The sequence below is a fragment of the Coccidioides immitis genome (assembly GCF_000149335.2).
Source record: "Coccidioides immitis RS genomic scaffold supercont3.6, whole genome shotgun sequence".
NCBI lineage: Eukaryota > Fungi > Ascomycota > Eurotiomycetes > Onygenales > Onygenaceae > Coccidioides > Coccidioides immitis.
In genome coordinates this window covers 932,703-953,738 of record NW_004504312.1, presented here as the reverse complement: position 1 = coordinate 953,738, position 21,036 = coordinate 932,703, and the positions used below count along the sequence as shown (strand labels likewise).

Below are 21,036 nucleotides of genomic sequence, written 5' to 3'. Positions count from 1 at the left end.
GAACCACACCAAATCTGCTTTTGCGATGCGAAACTCTTCTTGACCCTGCGACGGACAGGATATCTTGCGCCGTGAGCAACACCGCATATTTTTGATTCCTTGGCGAAAGTTTGGGTTGTCTGTGGGGGCACCGTCAATCTAGCGTGTTCAATTTACTCTAGTTTCTCCGAGCGACTTCGCTCAACTCCGGTCCTTCCTCTCACCCATCTTCTTTCATCTTCTCCCAGTATCAACCGCTATACTTCGCAATATTGGGCTATACTGCGGGAATGAATTTAGTCTGAGTGCTAGCTGTTTGCTTATGATTGTCTATGTTAGTTGAGGATTGATCGTGCGGGGTCGAGAACTCACACCGCTGTTGACTCTTGCCATCTGACCGCAAGGTTACCTAGCAAAATTGTTTGTCGCGTAGCGCACAGCAAATCCTTTCCACACTGACAAAGGAACCCGAGAGAACAGGAGAAGAAGAGGTGTTGGAATCTCTTGACGGACAACATGGACTCACTTGATCCACAGGTGTCATACGAGCTGTCAAAGCTCGACCCAGACGTCCCGTTTCGAGCGACCAAAGCGCACTTGCACCACACTTGGGCCAAGACGTTTTATTCCCAGCCGGAGCTTTACATCCAGCCTGAATCTGTTGCTGAAATTCAAAAGGTTGTCAATCTAGCGCGCAAATGCCGTCGACGGCTCGTGACCGTGGGCAGTGGCCACTCACCTTCAGATTTGACCTGTACATCATCGTGGATTGTCAACCTTGACAATTTCCGTCGTATCCTGTCGTTCTCACGCGAGACGGGAGTGGTAACTGTTGAATCGGGAATAAGGCTGTGGCAGCTGGGTGACGAATTAGAAAAATGCGGTTTGATGCTGCCAAACCTCGGAAGCATTGACAGTCAGTCAATTGCGGGTGTGATATCTACTGGCACCCATGGTAGCTCTTTGCGGTTCGGGTTGCTGTCCGATTCGGTGCAGGCGCTGTCGATAGCGCTTGCAAATGGTCAGGTCGTGAGATGTAGCAAGACGAACAATCCTTCGCTATTTCGAGCTGCTCTCTTGTCGCTTGGTGCTCTCGGGATCATCACTGAGATAACGATCCAGGCTGTGCCCACGTTCAATATCGCCTGGAAACAGACCCTAAAATCTCTACCGCAAGTGTTGGAAGAATGGGACTCTGGGTTATGGACGAGCTCGGAATACGTTCGGGTTTGGTGGCTGCCTTATCTTAAGCGTGCTGTCGTTTGGCGCGCCGACAAAACCGATCTGCCACTTCGGAAACCACGTTCAACTTTCTATGGTGGCCGATTGGGCAATGCAATTTATCACAATTTGCTGTACCTGTCCAATTACTTTCCAAGAATATTACCCTGGATCGAATGGTTCATTTTCGGCATGCAATATGGCTTCAAACCTGGAAAATACGTGGCAGAAGCGGTTGAACCTGGCCGAACTGGTTTGCTAATGAATTGCCTGTACTCCCAATTCGTCAATGAATGGGCTATTCCTCTCGAAAAGGGACCACAAGCGATCTCTCGGCTGTCAGCATGGCTCAATGGCGATGCTAAGGCTGCTAACATTCCGTTCAGTCACAAGGGGTTGTGGGTCCATTGCCCAATTGAAGTCCGAGTTTCGGATACATCTAAATCGGAGACACCCCGGCCCTATTTGGAGCAAACCAACAAAACTGGCCCGACGCTTTATCTCAACGCCACACTTTACCGCCCACATCTTCGCGATCCGCCTTGTACAGCAAGATACTATGAAGCGTTTGAATGGTTGATGAGGGATTTGGGTGGGCGTCCTCACTGGGCCAAAAATTTTGGTGAAAACCTAGGGCCTGCCGACTTCCAGGAAATGTATGGCGCTGATTTGAATGAATGGCTGCGAGTCAGAAATGAGGCTGACCCTCACGGGATGTTCTTGGGTGAGTGGCATCGGAGAACGCTTCTTCCCGCCCAGCACGCTGTTTCCAACAGTTCCGAGTTCCCGCTAGCAGAGCGGGAAAAGAGTCGACGAAAAATTGGGAAATGGGGCTCTGGTGATGGCGTTGAGTGGGTCGGAGATAAATCATGGTCTCATCCAAATGCTCAGCTTGACAAACCTGGTGAAGGTGAGAAGTTTGAAGCTGCTTCTCCCAGCCCACTTGCAACCGCAACTAGCGAAGAAAGCTTTGACTATTTGGCACATGGCGAAGCAAGCATCATGGGATCGTCCAACCCCAGTGGACAAGATAGTTCTAATTTTTAACATTTCTGTTTTCTGGGGCTTGGTATTTACCGTGTACAGTTTACAGGACTTTCTTCAATACGTGGTGGTGACGTGGATGGTTACAACAGGTCACCTCTCTCGGTGACCGGTTTATTTCAGTTGGGCACCGATTTTGAGATGTATTCTTCCGGTCTCTACGCACCAACTTGCAGTTCTCTGAACGGGCGCCCTGATGCTATGCTTGCGGATTTGAATGTCACACTTACAGGCCAATCCCGCCCATCTAATCCCGCTTGTCTGGTATTTGGTACCGTCATGACTCGCATCATCTCTGCTGTGTCTGGACGATGTCCTTTCCTGCCACCCCGCTAATGCAACCTTGACATCGCCAATCGTCCATGCTATCCCTGTTGTCACAGTGGCTGCGCCCGGATTGCATGTGAACCACTCTTGAGATTTGGACCGAACTATGTATCTTTTGCGGCGCCAACAACTACCTAATTTTGCTCCGGTACTAAGCAGGGATGCAGGCCCCTCTGTTAACGGATAGTCCTGCTCCATGTTGTCAAATTATCATCCATTCTCACTCTCACTGAACACATCATTTAACAGTCCAAAAATCCGAAGCGATCTGATATTTACGTCCACAGCAGACATTGGGTCATGCACAGAGCCGGCTGATGCATCCCATGTTCAATAGCCGATGTCTTGCAGGTGCAAATGCCGACCGAACTTTATTTTTCCATTTTCTTTCTTTTGCGGTTGTTTTCTGGCAGTGCAGTCACATCTGTGCCCAAAGTTTGCTGGTCTTCCTTGAGTTCATGCAATGTGCTGTACATGATTGACAGTTTGCATGGTTGTTGACGGTCTTTCAGATGTATGCTGTCAAGTGATTGCATTCATTCATGCACATGTAAAGCAGTGAGTGCATTGTGTGATTTGAACTAGACCAGAGGATTGAGTTCGCTTGCTTGTGTCGTGCATTGTTTCTATTGTAAAGCCATCAAGCTTTTGGAATATTACGAACAATTTTGTGTTTCCCAAATATATTCTAACGGACGAACGCATGCGGAATATGCACTCAAGATGGGAGTTCTGGATGGATGGACCCCGCCTCTAAGGCTTCTCTGTAGCGCAGAATATCGGGGGGTCTAGTCACACAGTGATCGGCCTTCTACTGTCCATTATTTTCCGTGTCCCGGGTTAGCCAAGTTCAGCCCATTTATCCTACGCATTCGAGGATGCTTCTTGGCAGGAGAGGTCGGTACTCGAAATGAGCACTTCTCTTGGCAGACATGATATACATGTGCTAACACTTAGGTGCAGGCCTTGAAATACACTTCCCCCGTCTTGTTGGCTGAGCAAACGTATGTGCGCTCGAAAGCCGTTAAAATTTTCGCCGCGCATGCGGACGCGGGGATGATTGGCCCAGTATTAAATGGACGGGAAGTCGGAGAGGGGCCCCAGCCTCCCGAGGTGAGACTGCTTAGTCAATGCTCATAAACCGCTCATGTGAGTGACTCTATGCACCGCAGACAAGTAACTAAACACCCAATTAGTTTTTTGTGTGTAAAATGTTCCCCAGGCCGTGTTCGAACATTCATTCATACATGTGTCTGGTGGCACGGCGAATTAGAACGACGAGGGGCACAGAGGGGCATCAAGAATGCGAGGTTGGAGCGTCTGAGCTCAAGAGGCCGAGGAGATAACTGCCTATCAGCCCCTTGCCCCCAAGGGGGGTCACGGACGATTTGGCCGATGGATGTATGGGCGTTCCCTGTGGTTGTCACACGAGGTACCCGGCTTGCCTGTATGTAGGCGCGGTTCATGGACGCCCGTCGAATTCGAACCAAAGTTCGGAGGCGCTTGGATCCCCCGATACAACCCCGCTAATTGTACCTCACGGCCATCCAGCAACCTACGTCCATATATCGTCCGCACCGCGTATATTTCCCGCTCGCCGTTGCGACGAGAACCAGCCGTCAATTGAGTTTCCACGGAATGACTAAGCGGCAGCATTTTGGGCACGGGCTAGGCTAGAAGTGGCTTAGCGCTACGACCCCTTGGCGGCGAAAAGCGATGTATCAGAATCTCGTACAACAACCAGCTCTGACGGCTCAGCAACAAATTAATCCATCATGGTTGTCGCACCCGACAATACGGCGTCATCCATGGTTAGGATACCATGTTCTACTAGCCTTCAACAGCAAAAGTGGTTGCCACTTTTAAATCAAGCCTCTCCGCTCTGAAATTTTGAATATTCATAGCACCAGTTCCGGTATTCTTTTGCACACAAGTACCTGGTCCGCGGTACGCAATAACTATAGAGATACCGGTGCTCGGAGGAAGATTTAATGCAGTGACAATATATACTCCGGCGCCCCGTTCGCGTGCTGCAGTTTACTCTCCGATCTCTTATTACGTATCGACAAAACAGACACTGGATTAAAAGACGGCACATGATCGATCGGTCATTTGGTCTCGAGCATCGAGTAGCAAAAATATGTTCTGCAGCGGACTACCATCAAAAGAAACACTCCAGAACGATGCATGGGAAGCTGGATTTGGTTACATGTTGACGAACATAAAGAGGCGGCGAACCAGGAGAGAGGATTGGTGCGGATTAAAGATCCGATTTGCACAAAATTGCGACTGCCTCTTTTCGTTTGTTGCTTCTGACCAAGACCGCTCCCTTTCCTTTTCTTTTTTTTTTTTTTATTTTTTTTATTTTTTTTATTTTTTATTTTTCCAGGACAGCGCCCGTAACAGGCATGGAATTGCGTTTACGAACCCTGATTTCGAGTGATCAATACGTTCCCCATTTACTTCTTTCAGTCCGGGTGGGATACCGGTGGCCCTTCTGCCAGACTTGCAAGGGGCTCCCTCGTTCCTTGACTCCTTCAGTCTTCCGCAGAGTAATCTCTTTTCTGAGTCGCCCTTTCGAATAAATGCCATGGGTCAGGGTGAGATTTGAGTCGCCGTTGGTCTGTCAGATTGGTGCCCAAAGATTCAGCTTGCCAGCGTGATTATCTTACTCTCTATCGTGTCACCCGCTTCCCTCACACCCTTGATTTCTCTTTTTTCCTTCATTCCCAGCCAACTTGGGAGCCGCGTCGGGCCGTCCTTGGAGGGATCCTTCCCCCAGCCCCACGCAACTAATGTAGCTTTTCCGGTCACGCTGCTGAGACGCAATACCGTTGGAGCGCCCAGAGTTTCTCGTCCTTTTTTCCAATGAAAGTATTTGTAACTGGCATGTTCTCTCAGTGTTTACCCGAATAATAATCACCCTGAAATGCAGGCCTCCAAGACAGGCAAGCAATTTGCGTAAGTGACCATTTCGATACACGCTGTGACGAGAAACCGAATTTCCACGTCACTCGAGCTCCATACTTATCAAGAATGGGAGAAGGACTTTGACTTGGAGAATAATTAAGGAGGGTGGCAATCGTCTTAGGGGGAGACGCTGATCCCGTACCGCTTTCCCTCCCGTTTCCGAGCGATTCAGCTCTATATCTTTATGTTTCCCCTTCTCCCTGTCGGTTTTTTTTTTCTTTTCTTCTCCTGGAGATTTTCTTACGGCTGGCCTCTGGTGGAAACGGATTTAAGTTCCTTCTCTATCAAACCTTGCCCTTCTTTTTCCACCGCTCATTATCCATCATACGTGCCACACTTTGGCAGCATCTGCCAATGCCACAACCACCCACCATCTTCCCGAAACTTCATGTTTCAGCTAGGCCACCGGAATATATGTCCGCATCCAGTACACCGGTAGCATTCCCGAAGTTCGGGCCCTCGCAGCACGCCGCTGATACACACCTGCATCAGCAAATATTTCGGACGAGACGGAAACATGTCCTTAAAGCCTGTGACCGCTGCAGGGTGAAAAAAACAAAGGTCCAGTTATATCACAACCGATTATGCTGGCATTTGGCCCTGCTTGCTCTCTGCTTTTGCTCATACATGTTACTCTATAGTGCGATGGGAATCAGCCATGCTATCGTTGTGCATCCTATAATCATCCTTGCCTCTTTCGTGAAAGAAAGGTCACCCAGACCAAGACCTACTCTCGAGGGTCAGTCTCTGTTGCTTCCGCCTTTTGACACATCCAGTTGAGATTTACTTTTGGTTGATAAAGGCGCTGATATTTGGCATACTTGCCTATGGCTGGTTATGCAGATTTGTTGAGATGCTCGAATCCCATCATGCCTTGGTTGTTAAGGCATTACAGAAGTTATACACTCATTGCATCAACAACAAATGTTTTCCCGGAGAACCAATCGATGTCGTTGATGGCTATCCCTTAACCCATGCCATCTTGGATAGGCTCGGTTTAATAAAAGAAGCAGAAGAATCCACATCTCATATACTGGATGAAGACGCCATCGAAGCATCGCAATATTGGAGATTCGATCGCCGATGTGCGGGCTCCGTTGATTCGGAAGATACTTCGTCTACACAAGCCAGCCCCATTGAACGATCCCCAGCCAGTGAGTCAACTTCAGGATCTCCTCCTCCAAAGCCCAATGGAATAAATCGTGAGCAATCCTTTGCCGGTCTACAGGACGTTTACACTCCATATGGGCCGTTTCCCTGCACTAACGACCAGGTCTGGCCTGTGGCCACAACATCTACACCAGCTCAAGTTGTGGACTTCACCATTACGACCACAACGTCTGAATTCCAAGCTGGAGCACGATACCTAACCACTACCCCTACAAATGGTGTTGGTCAGGATACTTCAGCTCACGATTCAACAGTCAAAGGTCCTTCCACAGTCCCATCAGGTCATAGCCCACAGTCAATGTACCATGGACCGTATACTGGATTATCCAATCTCTCTTATCAACATTCCGGTGACAATCTTTCAAGTGCAGAGCAGTACACATGGGCACCGAACCCTTGGAACAGGATAAAGGATAGCCAACATCTCGATTTACACTGCCCTTAAGCTAAAGTCTCCATCCAAAAATGCAGAGGACCAGCTCCCTCTCCTGATCACGACCCACCTAACCTGGCGGGGCTCTCGGCATTGAAAAATAAAAATAAAAACAAAAAAAAAGAAAAAAAAGAAAAAAGAAAAAACCATGAACCGGTCTGGATCGTTTCGTTAACGTAGAGATAAATCCTCTAGTCAAGAATTCCTTTTCTATTTCCTCAAGATGCCCTTAACACTTTCGGCAGAAGTATGATCTTCTAGCTTGAAAACATCTCGGTCTTCTTTTGTGGAGTGTCCTTTCCCACTTACACTGTGTCCCTCCTCCGGCCGACATTGGAGACATACGATTCAACAATCTGCCATTTCATATACCTTCGCTTTGATTTCTGACAATATCTTCTCAAACAGATCGGGGCAGAGACGACAGAAGAGAGTCAAGCTTTTATTTGTGCTGCAAATTAAAGGCTTCTCCTTTGCTATTTTCAATTTTGGCACCTAGAAAACCTCTTTCTCTATGAATGTATTTTGTTACAATCGTTTCCCCAGCTCCCGTTTATTTCCTTAGTTGTCTTTTTACTGCTTTCTTTCCTTGCTAGATGTGCCATTGAATTTGTTGGTGCCCTATAGAGACCAAGGTCAAAATGGTGGCCCAAAGCACTGTGATACCCCAGCATGGCATTCATGGACATGGACACACACATGTTATATATACCCACTATCGCTTTCTCTTTTCATCTTACACGCTATTTTACCTGGCATATACTATCAATCGTTTGGCATTTTTACTTTGCTTTTTAACATGCACAAAGACATTGGCATGAATTGGATACAGGAATCATCTATCAGGTGAGAAGGCAAGGGCGTTCAGCTGTTAAATGGGGTGGCCAAGCGGATTTTGTGTTCTTTTTGAAATATAGGCTTTTTTCTTCTGGGGCTTTTCTCTTGGAATGCCATGGGAATTCTGGAGTTGTATTCCCGGTATCCAGTGATGATATACAAAGCATTTCAAGATGCAATTATTTTGCTATGTAGCCATTCCTATGGTCTGGCCAAACCGGTCTCTGGAGGGATTGATCTCTCATTTATTCCACATTGGTATCAAAGAGACATCGTATGCTTGTTGACGGGAAAGTTATTTGAAAATTTCGGGAGGTTCTCCTTACTATTGACGACTAACTCCGCAGCATCACCGGAAATTAGATTTCTAGGACCGTGTCTAGATTATACTGGATACTTTGAGAGCTCATTGCCCTTCTGCCGGCGCAGGGTTAAGCGTCCTGGTGTGATTTTGGTCCATGGTGATTCCACGGATGGACTTTGACGATGCCGTTAACGGTTAGGCAGCTTTCTCTTGGAAGTTTCACCTTTGATGAACAGTACGTCCGGGCTTGTCGGTTGATGACGGCTCCTGGCTGAAGATACTTGGGCCAGTTAAATGTCGCTGGCAGGTCAAGGCATGGAGCAGCTGAACGTTACACATTTGATTTGATTTAGGCAGAGAATCTTAAAGAAAATGGAGGCTCATATAACTACCCTACTGTATCCAGTTCCGAATATTTAATGTTTGGCCTGGATACTTGAACACTTTAGCTACTCACAACCGCAGAAACCCCATAGTACAACGCACATATGGGGGATATTGTTGGCGACGTCTATAGCAGGCTAAGCAGGACGTAGGGAGATAGAAGTTTTGAAGTTAAAGTTTGGAGTAACATCTACTCCACTCCGTAGTTATGGAAGTTTTGAGCTTAGCGACGGAGTTTATTGAGTTTCGCAGCAAATCACAGGATTTTGCGCCAAATGGCAGAACTTAAAATTCATATATGTATTAGCCAACATCAAACCGAGCGAGAGTCAACAATCACACTTCTGAACAATGCAATTCTATGAGTGAGCAGATGTGGAGATGACCCAACTTACATCCTTTCTTAAGTCCCCTATGACACCGGATGTCCAGATCTAAAATCTGTTAGATAACTAGTTAACTACTCCCTACTCTCTTAGGAGCTTTTGCTTTAGTACATAGAAGCCCAGGAGTCATATTTATCCCATTGGTTTTCGCTTTCTCCCTCATCTACCATCTATTTACCTATCCTTTCCACTTGCCGTCGGATATGGCTGCTATGATAGCTGGCCTCTATCGCCTACTAAAAGGGCGAATTTCCACTCCGGTCGACCCAAACACGTCACTTGAAGGCAAAACCGTCCTCATCACAGGTGGAAATCGCGGCCTCGGCCTTGAAGCGGCTATCAAATATGTCAATCTTGGTGCAACTACCGTGATTATCGGATGTCGCAGCACAGAGCGAGGCAACCAGGCCAAAGCGACCATCGAAACGCTCACCCGCCGAAGAGGGGTCGTGCAGATTTGGCCGCTGGATATGAGCAGGTACGATAGTGTGATTGCTTTCGCAGGGCGTGTCAATGAGGAGATCCCACGGTTGGATATCGCGCTGCTCAATGCGGGAGTATTACACCGGAATTATACCCTATCTTCAGAAGGGTGGGAGGACACCCTTCAGATAAACACGTTATCCACCATCCTCCTCGCGCTGTTGCTTCTTCAGAAGCTACGAGCAAGCCGCACGGATGGAGGAGGCCCGGCAAATCTTACCTTCACTTCCAGCGGAACCCACAAATTCGTTAAAGGGGAGCAACTCGTTGGTTCAGAAGACCAATCTATCCTCCAGCATGTCAACGCGGAGTCGAATTTTTCTTCCATAGTACAATACAAAGTCTCCAAAATTTTAATTGAGTTCGCCGTGAAGTGTATCGCCAAGATTGCTCGCCAGGAAAACGGGACTGTTGATGTTATTGTGAACTCCGCGTGCCCTGGATTCTGCTCCACGAATTTAGAGAGGGAGTTTGATAGCTTTGTACACCGATTGCTTGGACCCATATTTTATTTTATATTTGGAAGATCGGCCGAGCAAGGTAGCCGGACGTTGGTGAGCGCAACTTTGCTCGGAGAGGAGTCGCATGGAAAATTCTGGACACACGATTCTTTCCCGGAGTGAGTTTCCCCTGTTTCTCGGGATTCCGGCTTTTGGCACGAGTTAACGATCTTTACTCGCTAGTCTATCGCAGTTTTTGATATCTACGGAAGAAGGTAAAAGGCTGCAAGAAAGGGCTTGGACAGAAATAGTTGAAGAGCTGAAAACTAGATCTCCCCTGATCAAGGAGCTCCTTAACCCTTCTTGAAGTGATAGCAAGTTTCAATATTTTGGGACTATAAATGTCCAGGCACTCAGGCACAACCAAGGCTGTTGTCTATTGTGATAACGAATGACACGGTGATATTTCTATCATATCATAGCCCGAAATTCTAGAGATATATCCTTTCTGACATGCCTTCCACTCTCGTGATGCTAAGGATGTCGGATATCTCAGCAAAACATCCTTTCCAGTGTTGAGAAGCCGGTGATCAGCTAGGCATAGGTGACACTCATAATCAATAATACAACGGTGGGCAGGGATATATTCACTCTAGCTCTGGATTCGCCATCATGAAATGCCTCGCAGAAAGAGACTGTTTTGATGAAGCCTAGAGCCCACTACACTCCAAGTTTTTGAGGTTATGCTGGCTCTATCCTCAAATTGCCAAATCAACACATGTTTCACCAGCTGAAGCCTGATGTTCAGTATATTTAGAGCGTCGCCCTCCTTTCCAACTTGTCAAGATATGATTGACAAGCCAGGATCAGAGACTGACAGGGTTTCATACCATGCAACTCAAGGCTCGGGCAATCTAGACCTGTTAGTCCGCTTCAGCTCCAGATGGCCCAAAAATGTTGGGCACCTGTGTTCAAAAGTCTCTTTGGGCATTCGTGGACAATAGTGTGGCCTAAGCACTTACTCTTTGAAACCTGCTTGAACAATATCAGTAAACAGACATTCATTGGGACCAGAATATTTGAATATTGCATAGCCCCCATAAGGTATTTCCCGCCCAAACGTGGTAGTTATTGCCCTCACTTCTAGAACACTGGTGGTGCTGCCCATTATTTTTCAGCTTTCATAACTTCCAGAGGTGGGTATCAATCCACAAGTACAAAATTTTTCCAGGCAGCACTGTTAGAGTAAGATACAAGAAATCATGTCGGGCGCTATCCCTGGACCAACAGAAAATCGAACAGATGGCTCGACAATTCAAAGCGAGCGACTGTTCAATCTCGCGTTATCGATATAGAGCAAAGCAACCGTCGGCCAACAGTTTCAGAGATCCCATATCTCGAGGTGGGATGGTACTAAGTGAAAAGTTTGCACCCCAATAGGCTATCTCTATGATCTCTCTGGGAGTCGAAAGAACTAGTGAGATAAATGGACACCTAACTAGTTAATCTCGCGCACAATGGTAATGACATAATCGGCGCTGATCCTCAGTTGACCGCGAAAATCCAACGGCTGAGATTCTCCATCTGGCTGAAACCAAGTTACTGAAGTGTCAACCCCACATAATACGGAGTTGGGTTTGGAAAGGTCCAGATTGCAAGACTTGCTTTTTTCTAGTCTGCAGAGCGAAGCACAGGATAACTCGGCATCGAGCTCCGAAGAAGCCAGTGATCCGAGATCTCCAACGGTAATCGCAAAGCTTGTTAAAATCGTTTATTTCTCGGCACTCAACCGTAGAGCACGTACAGTACAGATCTTCGTCAGTTCCGACAGATGGAAGTCAACCCACCCTGTTCTGGAATTCGTCGACCAAATCGTTCTTCGAATCACGATGGATCCCAAGTCGAGCGCCATGGCTGGGGAATGTTCGCTTCTGCATACCCGCTAACCGTTCGTGGTGGTCCAACGGGTTCAGCGAATAGGATGCGTCAGGGAAAAGCAAGGTGAGTCGATAAGTGCTTGTGCTGCAGACGCCGCCTGCGTTATTTGATGTGTCATTTTGATGCTTGATGCCGAGAGCTCATGACTACTTCAGCCAACCGTCGATACCTTCGAGAGTTGAAAATCTGGCAGCTTGTATTTTGTACTTTCGAACCGATCCAGCTGATCGATACGCCCTTTTATCAACCAACAGCCAGGGATGGCTTTAGGTCCATGCCGCAAAGATATGCGCTATGGCCCTAAGTTGGAATTTCACCAACTTCATAATCCGTATCAGTGCGGGCTCCAAAGGTCGCGGACGAGTTAGCCACCCGTAAACGGCCATTTTTGGAATCAGTTGCCTGCCCAGTCCAGCAAAACCGGAACTACTTCAGTACGAAGCAGGAAGATTGGATATGACACTACTGCCACTTGGCAGGGTGTTGTTCGCTCAGCTCGTCGAAGAGTTCCAAATTGCTGCAGTAGTGAATTTGGCGCAAAACATTAGGTGGCCGCTAACAAACGGGAAATGGTCGATCATCTGGCGGAAACCGCCTGCTACCGAGGAATTGCGAAGGTTCTAGGTCGTGGAAGACGCGTATGTTTCGCATTGTCCGGCAAGAGTGGGCTTTCAACCCCAGAACCCATGGCCTGTTCGTCTAACCTCGCTTGTCATGCAACTAGGTCAAAGGTCAGTGCACATCATACCATTGCAAGGCGAACCGGCTCGGTCACCATTGAGATCTGATATTTCAACCCGGCCCCGATGACAGATTAAAACCGGCTCGTTTTCAATTTGCAGATTTGTTCTGCACAAGCGACGCTCGATGACAGACAGAAAAATTCAAAACCCTCGGGCCGGGGGGGGGGTGGGGGGTTTAAACATCAGCTTTCGGCTAAGTAGAGACATGGAGGCTCTTTTAGGGTCTTGCGCCGGCCCGCAGGTAATTTTCTCCTATCAGGATTTCCCTGCTTGGAAACTTGCATGCAGGATGGGGATCGAGCCGTGTCTCCAACCCGGGATGCAAGTCAAGGATATGATTTGAAAGAAAGGTCAGCTACTACTTGGCCAGCGGTCTCAACTGACTGTCATTTGACCAAATGTAAGACGTTTTACGAGCCGCATTTCAAACCAATAATTGTCTGGCTCTGGCCTCGCGAATGTTTCTGGTCTCGCCAGCATTTAGCCTTGTCGGCCTTCGCAAGTTGTCACTGACAATTGGCAAGATTTCCGAGGGGATCTCCTTCACCACCATCTTCGGGCCCATATCTGAGGGACGCGGTGCTTCGGCAGCCAAGATGAAAAGAGATGGAGGGTCAGAGATGATCCGAGAGCACTAGGCGCCACCTCGAAGTCAGCTAGAATTGTGACTTTGGGCCTTTTTAGCTTACCAACTTCGTCTATCTTTGCTGGCTATGAAGAGGTATATATCTCCCTTCTTTGAACCTAAGTGAGATGGAATTTGCCGGTGTGCTGCATGATCTTTCGTGGAAGTGGGAAAAATTTATTCTTGACTCAAAGACGCAAAACGATGGATAGAACCTCCGCCAGACGACGCCAAGGAACGCGGCCCCTATCCCAACCTCACCGCTTTAACGCCGCTCCATCTTCTTCGCCAAACATCCCCAGCTATTCAGCCACGAACAATTCGTTGCCTTTGCAGTCAGATCTGGGTAATGTCACGATCACTACGCACTTTCAAACAGACCATAAGGTGCCAATTCCGCGGCTACAACGCCCGGGATCGAAGCAGGCGGCCTCTGGATCCGATCGACAGCGAGTTAGCCATGCCTGTGAGCCCTGTCGCCGCCGAAAATCCAAGTGTGATGGCCTTCAGCCACCATGTGGCCGATGTAGGGACCAAGAAATTCATTGCTATTATGAAGATGGGAAACGAGAAAAGCTGAAACGGCAGGTTTGCCTTTTATATGTCTCTTCAACTTAGGACTTCGAACTTCACTATAGCTGGCACACCCAAAAATCTTTTGACGAAGCGCTCCATTGGCAAGTGCGCTTGGTCAATTCAAACTGCCAACACCCACTTCCACGTTCTTGACGTTTGCTGAGTGCTTTAATGTCAGGAATGCACGAACAATGGCTGCTAAGGTAGAGCGGTACGAAAGTCTTCTTTCGGAATTGCTCCCAAACCAAGATGCCAACAGACAGCAGGACATTCGGAATGCATTGTCAGAGGCAAGTAGCAGAAAAGCAGCAATAAGCATTGTATTGCAACTGCTGCTGTACTCCCAGAATTAGCCGCAGAGACTAATATCCCATTGGCTTTAGAGGCGCTTTGCCGAAGAAGACTCTCTCTCTGGCGAGGATGCAATTGAAGATGAGCACTCAGTTTTAGTATCAACAACATCTCCGCAACTCCAGAATTGTGCTCAGCACAACGCTATCGTATCAGTGGGATCGGCTGGGTACCTTGGAAACTCGTCAGTTGTCCATTGGGTTGAAGAGGTGATGATGAAGCTGGCCACAAACAAGCTCGTCTCAAAATGTTGGGTATTTTATCCCTTTAAGAAGCTCTGTATCTGACAAACCAGCAGCCCATGACCTGACGCCCGGAGCTCTTGATAGTCTCGCCAGTATGGCTGACGAGCCGAGTCTGAATGATATTGAATCGCTATTGGTGCATGACTGCACCTACTTTGCAAATGACATTACCCAGTCCCAGGTCTCTGGTATTTCTCAGTCAATTGATGCTGCCCTCCAGCTACCTCCGAAGTCAACAGCGGAACTGCTAATCGATTCCTACTTTTCTACTGTGCACCCCGTTTTCCCGGTTATTGCGGAAAGGAACTTTATACCCCAGTATCTTTCTTACCGCGAAACAACACAGCCTCCTAATGGAAGTTGTCTGTGGCTGGCAATTCTCAATGTGGTCTTCGCTATCGGCGCGTTGTTCAGCGAGCGTGTTCGGATGCCCCATGAGGGTCTAGACCACATTGTCTACTGGATAAGATCCCGCGTTTTGGGCCAAGAACCCATTCAAATGATAAATCTGCCTACAATGGAGCATATTCAGCTCTTGACAATCAGCGGGATGTATTGTATTGCTAGCTATCAGATAAATAGGTAAAGTTCCAGGAGGCCTTTCTGCCAATTCGTATTGCTAAGATCTGATAAAGGGCTTCATACTTAATAGCTTTGGCCGTTAGATATGCCTACGGTCAGGCGCTACATCTGGTTGATAATCCCCCAAATACTTCCGACGAAGAAAGAGAGCTTCGAGTGAAGGTTTGGCATTCGCTTTGTTCCGCCGAACGATTGCTATCTCTCCTAACCGGGCTTCCTTCCTCGATTCAAGATCGACATATAAGCACACAACTGTCGAGCGCCACAGATACTTACTATTCTAATCCATCAGCAGCAGAACGCTTTGCCTCGCAAGGATCGACACTGACAATTCCCATGGCGGGTAGCCGGAAGGGTTCATTGTCGTGTGATTTCGATGTCTTTGTTGCCAGTCTTCGCTTGGACTCGATTGTCAATGAGGCCCTGGGTGCTCTGTACAGCTCGAGTACGGTAAATCAAACATGGGCACGTGTCCAAAAAATGGTTATTGATTTAAACAGCAAACTAATTCACTGGGAAAATGACCTTTCTCCTGGTCTCTTGGTCTCACCGAAGCATGATAATATTGCAGGGGTGCCCTTGGCTCAGCGCATGTATCTCTCGCTTAGATATTTGAGTGCAAAGATGCTTATTAATAGGCCGGGCCTCTGCGATATATACAAGCTAAATGCAGCAATTCCTTCTCAGTCTGAAGCTTCTCGACAATCAGATGCAGACGCTGCACTGCGCTGCCTATCAGCAGCACGAAACCTAGTCCAACTACTACCGGCCCATGTCGATGCTGTCGAATTCTATCGTGCGACACCTTGGTGGTGTGCCCTTCATTACCTGATCCAAGCTGGTGTGGTTTTGATGACGGAGGTATCCTTCGATATGCAGCATATCCCGGCAGAGAAAGAAAATATTATTGCGGAATCAGCTCTTGTGATTCGATGGCTCGAAGCACTTTCGATTACCAGCGACTCCGCCCATCGTGCATCTCTGAGTTTAAATCGCCTTTTGAAGCTCGCATTGGAGAAGGCGGGTAAACCCGCTGGCAATACCCTGCCGTTCTCTCCGGACACGTCAATTCCCGGAGCATCGTCGCAGCAGGTGCTCCCTTTTAATACCCAGGACCCCAATTTCTTGAGTGGCACCAACTGGGGCCCTGCCTCCCCCTCCTAAACCATCCACCGCTACAGCGGGGTCTTGTCGTCGGCAATGATCGGCATGATGAATTTTATAGAACCAGTATTTATACGGAGAGATGCATAATGCTGAATACTTCCATGAGTGACCGAAAGCTTGAACTAAGCAATTCTAATCATCTTTTTAGACACAACAGACTTTTCATTTTTACTTATAGCAGAGAAGACTTAATATCAAAATCAGATAATACCGAACTTAGATTAGCAGGAAACTAATGTCGAGAGAGAGAAAGCTTAATTTATATATTTTCAAGCAGAGGTCCGTTTATTGTGACTCGCAAGTGCCCGGAGTTCAGAGTAAAAGACACGGTCAGTTCGACATGGTCGCAATTGTAGTAGGGCACTAAGATAGGATGGGGATATCTGTAACTAAGTCACTTGCCTAAACTGCTAGCATCTCCCCTAGTCCCCAGAGGTTTACTAATGATATGATCCTGTACAAGGTCCGGACGAAGGCTTAAGCCCTAAGCAAATGGTTCGACAGCTCAATATCGGTAAAGGAAGCTAGATAGGAACCACGATATTTGGGGATCGACTCTAGATGTCTTTATTACGCGTCCTGATGCTGTAGGCGCGGACCACAACTACAAGTTGTGATCCTAGAGTTATAGGGTCAGAATTGTCGTTTTCCTAAATGGACCTTTTCTGTCAATTTATCTGCTTTTCAGTTAGTACGGAGTATTCTTTTGATCAGCAAGACAACTTGCATTGGAGTACTCTGTACTCCGTAGTCTCAGAATGATTTTGGCTTTCAGGCTAGCATGTTTTACTGGCGTTTCAGATAATTAAGTTATCACTATTATTAGAAAATTTAAGATATTATGGCTTAGTATAGCAACTTCTGCAAAACATATTTGCTGCTTGCTCAAAAAGCCATTACTGACAACAAAAATCTATCCTAGAGAGCTGACTCAACCAAGGAATTTTGATTCACGCTTCATTTCTCTGTCCTGAGAAGGTTGTTGTAATGGTCAGAAGCCTAGTGATTGGTTTCCAGATTTTGGCGTATAGATAATGTACGTTCACAAAACTTCATCGCTGGTCCCGCAATGAGGCCATGTATCACAGATCACTCCAGCAAGGTCCGGGAGGCCAAAATCCCTTCCCTAACTTCTTCGATCACGCGAGGATGTTGAAGGCATGCATCCGTGGCTCTGCTGTTTTAGTAATCTGTATCCTGTGGTAATTGGGACTCGCATGGACCGGTTGGGAATCGAGATGTCCCTGGACTTTACCTGATGATGTTTCTTGGTTTGTGATCTTGTTATGCTTGCTTTCAGATGATCTTTCCGCGCGGTATGTTCTATCTTGTTCACTTTGTGGCGAGTCTTCTTCAAAATTTAGAAGAGTGAGATTGTTTTAATTTACCTCGTTTGCATGTCGACGGCTTACATTGAGATGGATGAGTGAAATAATAACTGGGATTGCTCGATGACACGAATCTTTGATTAAAACTGGGTTTATTTTCTATTGGATAAAACTAATCTTCTAATTGAATTTCATATCTGACTGCACCCTGCATGGGAGCGCATTTTGACTGCTTTTATCTTTCCAACACCTTTCACTGGGAAAACGCTTCACAGGAAAAGACGGCCTCCAAGATATGCTGTACCACATTGTCTCAATTGTTTCTGAAATCTTCCTCTCCTATAACATTGCAAATGCGGGAATAGAGAAGTATCTCCAATTAGCCTCTACAAACCAGATCATGCCCATCCGATATGACCAACAATTTTGTACTTTCCCATTTTCGCCTCCTTTCGGGCCCCAGAAATCACAATTCACAAAAAATGTGATTCAGATATGGGATTTTCATCATGATGCTAAATTTATCCCTGTGGTTAATTCATCCGGCAAAGCACAGCTTAAAAAATTTGCCCATGGATGCTTATAACCGGAAGACAGACAACCCCCTAAACACACGGAGGAGAATCGCAACGCGACCGAGATAAAAGGAAGTTCTATAATATGTCCGCCATTAATAAGCTCGTAAGAAAGAAAGCGACAAAGACTGGGATATAGAGCGTCTCATGGGACGACCTCGCTCAATTAAATATACAATCCGGCCTTTTTGTTCGCGGCTATTCTCCATCTGTGTCTGTCTCTGTGTCAGTGGCGCTGGTATCATCATCCACGTCGCCTTCCGTATCGCTCTCATCTTCTTCGCTAGATTCGTCTTTGGCGGGTCGCTTTTTCCTTGGAGCCGGTGCTTGCCCGGTTTTAAGAGCCTGCATTTGACCCGCAAGCGAATCTAGGTTTAAAATTAGTATCGTGATAAGCAATAAACATACCAGGACGTTATTGCCATACCTTCATCAGGTTCGCTAATTTCATCCTCCTCCGCCAACTGTGCTGCTTTGGCGAAACCTTCAACCTCCAGGACAACGTCCCTCCAGGTGTCAAATCCAATGTAACTATCACAGACAACATATAGAGTAAATGGGAAGTTTCCAATTTGAGGTGGAGCTTGAAATTGCATCTTCAAGGTTTGCATATTGAACGTGGGGTTTCCTTTCTCATCGAATATAGGCTTGTCGAAAGTCGTGAAGGTAAATGGAGGTACAGCCATTCTATCTGCTTTGACGTCTGCAAGGAAAATGTGCCACCGGGGTGAATGATCACGAGCAAAATAGGGAGCATGTGCGAGAGGCGGTTGAATTTCTTCTTCTTCTTGCTTCGCAGGCTTGGACGTCTTGGGCTTTGCTCCTTTACGGCCCATCACAGCGTCAGAATCCTCTTCGTCTGAATCGATGTCCTCAAGTTCAAGTTCATTGACTTCGGGTACATTCGTGTAACCAGGCGGGATGAAACGGCCTTTAACGACAAGCTGAACAAGACTGCTAGGCGTGACAACTTTCTCTCCAACTACCTTGAAAAATGCTTTGGAAACTTCAAAGGCGGGAATTTGTTTCACAACCGACACTGCTGTTTGATACTGTTTCTCTGTAAGCAGCCCAGGACCGATTGTAAGCTTCCTTCGTGAACCTTCCGATAAATTCATGTATCTCTGGATAGACATATGATTCTTCGAGTGCTCGCCTTCAATATTTCGAATTACTTTAGGCGTGAAATATGGTAATTGGAGAAGAGGAGATGAGCCTGGCGGTACAGCTTGTATGATATGCTGCGATGCATGTAATGAGCCAAGGATGGGCAGTAGATTGCCGAATGAAAGCGAAATGGTTGTAAATGCATCGTTAAGAGAAAGGGCAATAGGAGCGACCTCATACTTTTCTAGAGGGAACGAGAAGTCAATATTACTCAATATAAAGGTGATAGGAATAAACCAACCAGTATCAAGGGTGGGATTATCAAGATCAACTCTTCCAAGATAAGCCCAAAGTAGGGCCAGCACCTTCCTTCTCCTTTCATCATCCAGTTCACTTAACGCTTTGCGATCTTTCACGGATAATCCGGCTACAAGAGCGCCTGAATCAGCTTCCGTCAATATCTTTTGCTCTACGGTTGCTAATCCAGAATGGGCCTGGTCGTTTGCGAGCATCTGGTTAAATTCCTCCCCGGCGCTGAGGGCACCGATTATTCCACCAACGCCTAAACTCGGTTTATATTCTCGGAAGATATTTCCAGCGCTGGCAACAAGGACTTTGTCCTTGGTATATCGCTGAGAACCGTACCACCACTTCCCGACAATATACGGTAACAACACCCCAAGCACAAGACCGTAAACGAGGAGCACATATTTGCCGTTTCCTTCGGTAACAATGAATTGAGGTAGAGCAATACCAATGCTAAAGCTCTGTTTTCCATCGGGGTGGCCATATTGGAGATAGTTATTTCGAATCTCCTCGTCAGTCAAAGCCTTGTACGCCTTGGTCAACTCGACGAAGCGATCGTTTAACATTTCGAGGGTTTCATTCTTAGCAGGATCAGGTCTAATCTTATCCGGATGGTATTTCATCGAAAGCCGCTTGTAATGCCGACTAATAGCTCGTTCATCGGCGCTCTAAAATAGGGAGGGCAGGTCAATCATCAGAACAAGCTAATGTCTAAGGAAAGGCTTCAGCCGCAGGACCGGAATGAAGACATACCCGCGAAATTCCCAATATATCATAAGGATCCCATATCTTCGGTATGGTTCTCTGGGTGACGATAATGAGATATATCATGTATGCCATTATTGCATAACCCGCAAAGACTGTGATTATGCGTTTTATCCGACGTTCTTTGCGCAAAAGCTTCTGCTTTTGGCCCTCAATAAGATTGGCATGGTAGGGCTTGAAATCAGACTGTATCCGCGGCGCGGAGGTTTCTAGTCCTAAAAGATCGAAAGAGTCAGTGTCCGGTATTTTTTTTGGGGCTAGGTGTTCTGATTAAGACAGCGAATTAGACATCGGTCATCGGATGGATTACCTTTGACAGGTTTAAGAAGCGTATAAGTGAGCGGAAGGGTAACGAGGCCGGTGAGGGTAAGGATAAAGAAGGGAAAGAATTGGCCCTAGGATCATGAAGACGTCAACTGGTTGCCCACTGCGATTGCGCACCAGGCGATGGAGACCGCGGAGAGAGAATATGTCACCTGTTCATCATAATTGTAGTCCTTGGAAGACATCTTTGCGGCGTTTGGCCGGCGAAAATATCGCCTCCGTCGAAACTTATCACAGCTGGATAAGCTGAAGGGTGGCGGACATGGAGCTTGTAGAAGGGAATGGAGTGCTCTACTGGCAAGATCCAGAAACCCACTGGAAATGCAGGCGAGGAGAGAGCGGAGTGAAAGAACGGTTCAATATCCTCCGTCGCGTGGGAGATGAGGCCAGGTTATCTCTCAGCCATCAGCAACCTCCATCCAGTCC

At 47.1% G+C, this 21,036-nt stretch overlaps 7 protein-coding genes across 7 annotated transcripts; 6 read left to right on the top strand and 1 right to left on the bottom strand.

Annotated features, from left to right (window-relative positions):
* Positions 1 to 14: 14 nt before the first annotated feature.
* Positions 15 to 2,247, top strand: CIMG_03293 (sugar 1,4-lactone oxidase; the record flags this gene model as incomplete). The annotated part of the gene is made up of 1 exon (XM_001243851.2): positions 15 to 2,247. Exon 1 carries the CDS (start codon positions 496 to 498, stop codon positions 2,245 to 2,247), a length of 1,752 nt encoding a protein of 583 aa, XP_001243852.1. The 5' UTR covers positions 15 to 495.
* Positions 2,248 to 3,061: 814 nt separating this feature from the next.
* On the top strand, positions 3,062 to 4,321 carry CIMG_13699 (uncharacterized protein; the record flags this gene model as incomplete). Its single annotated transcript, XM_001243850.2, has 5 exons — positions 3,062 to 3,129; positions 3,372 to 3,468; positions 3,529 to 3,684; positions 3,862 to 4,018; positions 4,260 to 4,321. 5 exons carry the CDS (start codon positions 3,062 to 3,064, stop codon positions 4,319 to 4,321), a joined length of 540 nt encoding a protein of 179 aa, XP_001243851.2.
* A 1,574-nt stretch (positions 4,322 to 5,895) lies between these two features.
* On the top strand, positions 5,896 to 7,156 carry CIMG_03291 (C6 transcription factor; the record flags this gene model as incomplete). Its single annotated transcript, XM_001243849.2, has 3 exons — positions 5,896 to 6,087; positions 6,183 to 6,280; positions 6,385 to 7,156. The coding sequence occupies 3 exons, from the start codon at positions 5,896 to 5,898 to the stop codon at positions 7,154 to 7,156; spliced, it is 1,062 nt and encodes a 353-aa protein (XP_001243850.2).
* Positions 7,157 to 9,258: 2,102 nt separating this feature from the next.
* On the top strand, positions 9,259 to 10,345 carry CIMG_03290 (short chain dehydrogenase/reductase; the record flags this gene model as incomplete). The annotated part of the gene is made up of 2 exons (XM_001243848.1): positions 9,259 to 10,157; positions 10,222 to 10,345. The coding sequence occupies 2 exons, from the start codon at positions 9,259 to 9,261 to the stop codon at positions 10,343 to 10,345; spliced, it is 1,023 nt and encodes a 340-aa protein (XP_001243849.1).
* Positions 10,346 to 11,809: 1,464 nt separating this feature from the next.
* CIMG_11087 (uncharacterized protein) lies at positions 11,810 to 12,540 on the top strand (the record flags this gene model as incomplete). Its single annotated transcript, XM_012358230.1, has 2 exons — positions 11,810 to 11,979; positions 12,396 to 12,540. The coding sequence occupies 2 exons, from the start codon at positions 11,810 to 11,812 to the stop codon at positions 12,538 to 12,540; spliced, it is 315 nt and encodes a 104-aa protein (XP_012213653.1).
* A 1,044-nt stretch (positions 12,541 to 13,584) lies between these two features.
* Positions 13,585 to 16,409, top strand: CIMG_03289 (uncharacterized protein). The gene is made up of 4 exons (XM_001243847.2): positions 13,585 to 14,150; positions 14,244 to 14,460; positions 14,510 to 15,038; positions 15,092 to 16,409. The coding sequence occupies exons 1-4, from the start codon at positions 14,052 to 14,054 to the stop codon at positions 16,200 to 16,202; spliced, it is 1,956 nt and encodes a 651-aa protein (XP_001243848.2). The 5' UTR covers positions 13,585 to 14,051; the 3' UTR covers positions 16,203 to 16,409.
* Positions 16,410 to 17,666: 1,257 nt separating this feature from the next.
* On the bottom strand, positions 17,667 to 21,016 carry CIMG_03288 (translocation complex component). Its single transcript, XM_001243846.2, has 6 exons — positions 20,763 to 21,016; positions 20,597 to 20,681; positions 20,275 to 20,501; positions 19,517 to 20,189; positions 18,536 to 19,459; positions 17,667 to 18,476 (listed from the first exon to the last, which is right to left on the bottom strand). Exons 1-6 carry the CDS (start codon positions 20,793 to 20,795, stop codon positions 18,307 to 18,309), a joined length of 2,112 nt encoding a protein of 703 aa, XP_001243847.1. The 5' UTR covers positions 20,796 to 21,016; the 3' UTR covers positions 17,667 to 18,306.
* Between the last annotated feature and the right edge of the window lie 20 nt (positions 21,017 to 21,036).

Excerpts from the sequence above, each read along its gene's own strand:
- CIMG_03289 (XM_001243847.2), top strand. The coding sequence starts at position 14,052 with ATGGCTGCTAAGGTAGAGCGGTACGAAAGTCTTCTTTCGGAATTGCTC. Across the intron at positions 14,151-14,243 it reads TTCGGAATGCATTGTCAGAG|AGGCGCTTTGCCGAAGAAGA; the intron begins GCAAGTAGCAGA and ends CATTGGCTTTAG. Across the intron at positions 15,039-15,091 it reads GCTAGCTATCAGATAAATAG|GGCTTCATACTTAATAGCTT; the intron begins GTAAAGTTCCAG and ends GATCTGATAAAG.
- CIMG_03288 (XM_001243846.2), bottom strand. The coding sequence starts at position 20,795 with ATGTCTTCCAAGGACTACAATTATGATGAACAG. Across the intron at positions 19,460-19,516 it reads TAATCCCACCCTTGATACTG|AAAAGTATGAGGTCGCTCCT; the intron begins GTTGGTTTATTC and ends CGTTCCCTCTAG. Across the intron at positions 18,477-18,535 it reads AATTAGCGAACCTGATGAAG|ATTCGCTTGCGGGTCAAATG; the intron begins GTATGGCAATAA and ends TTTTAAACCTAG.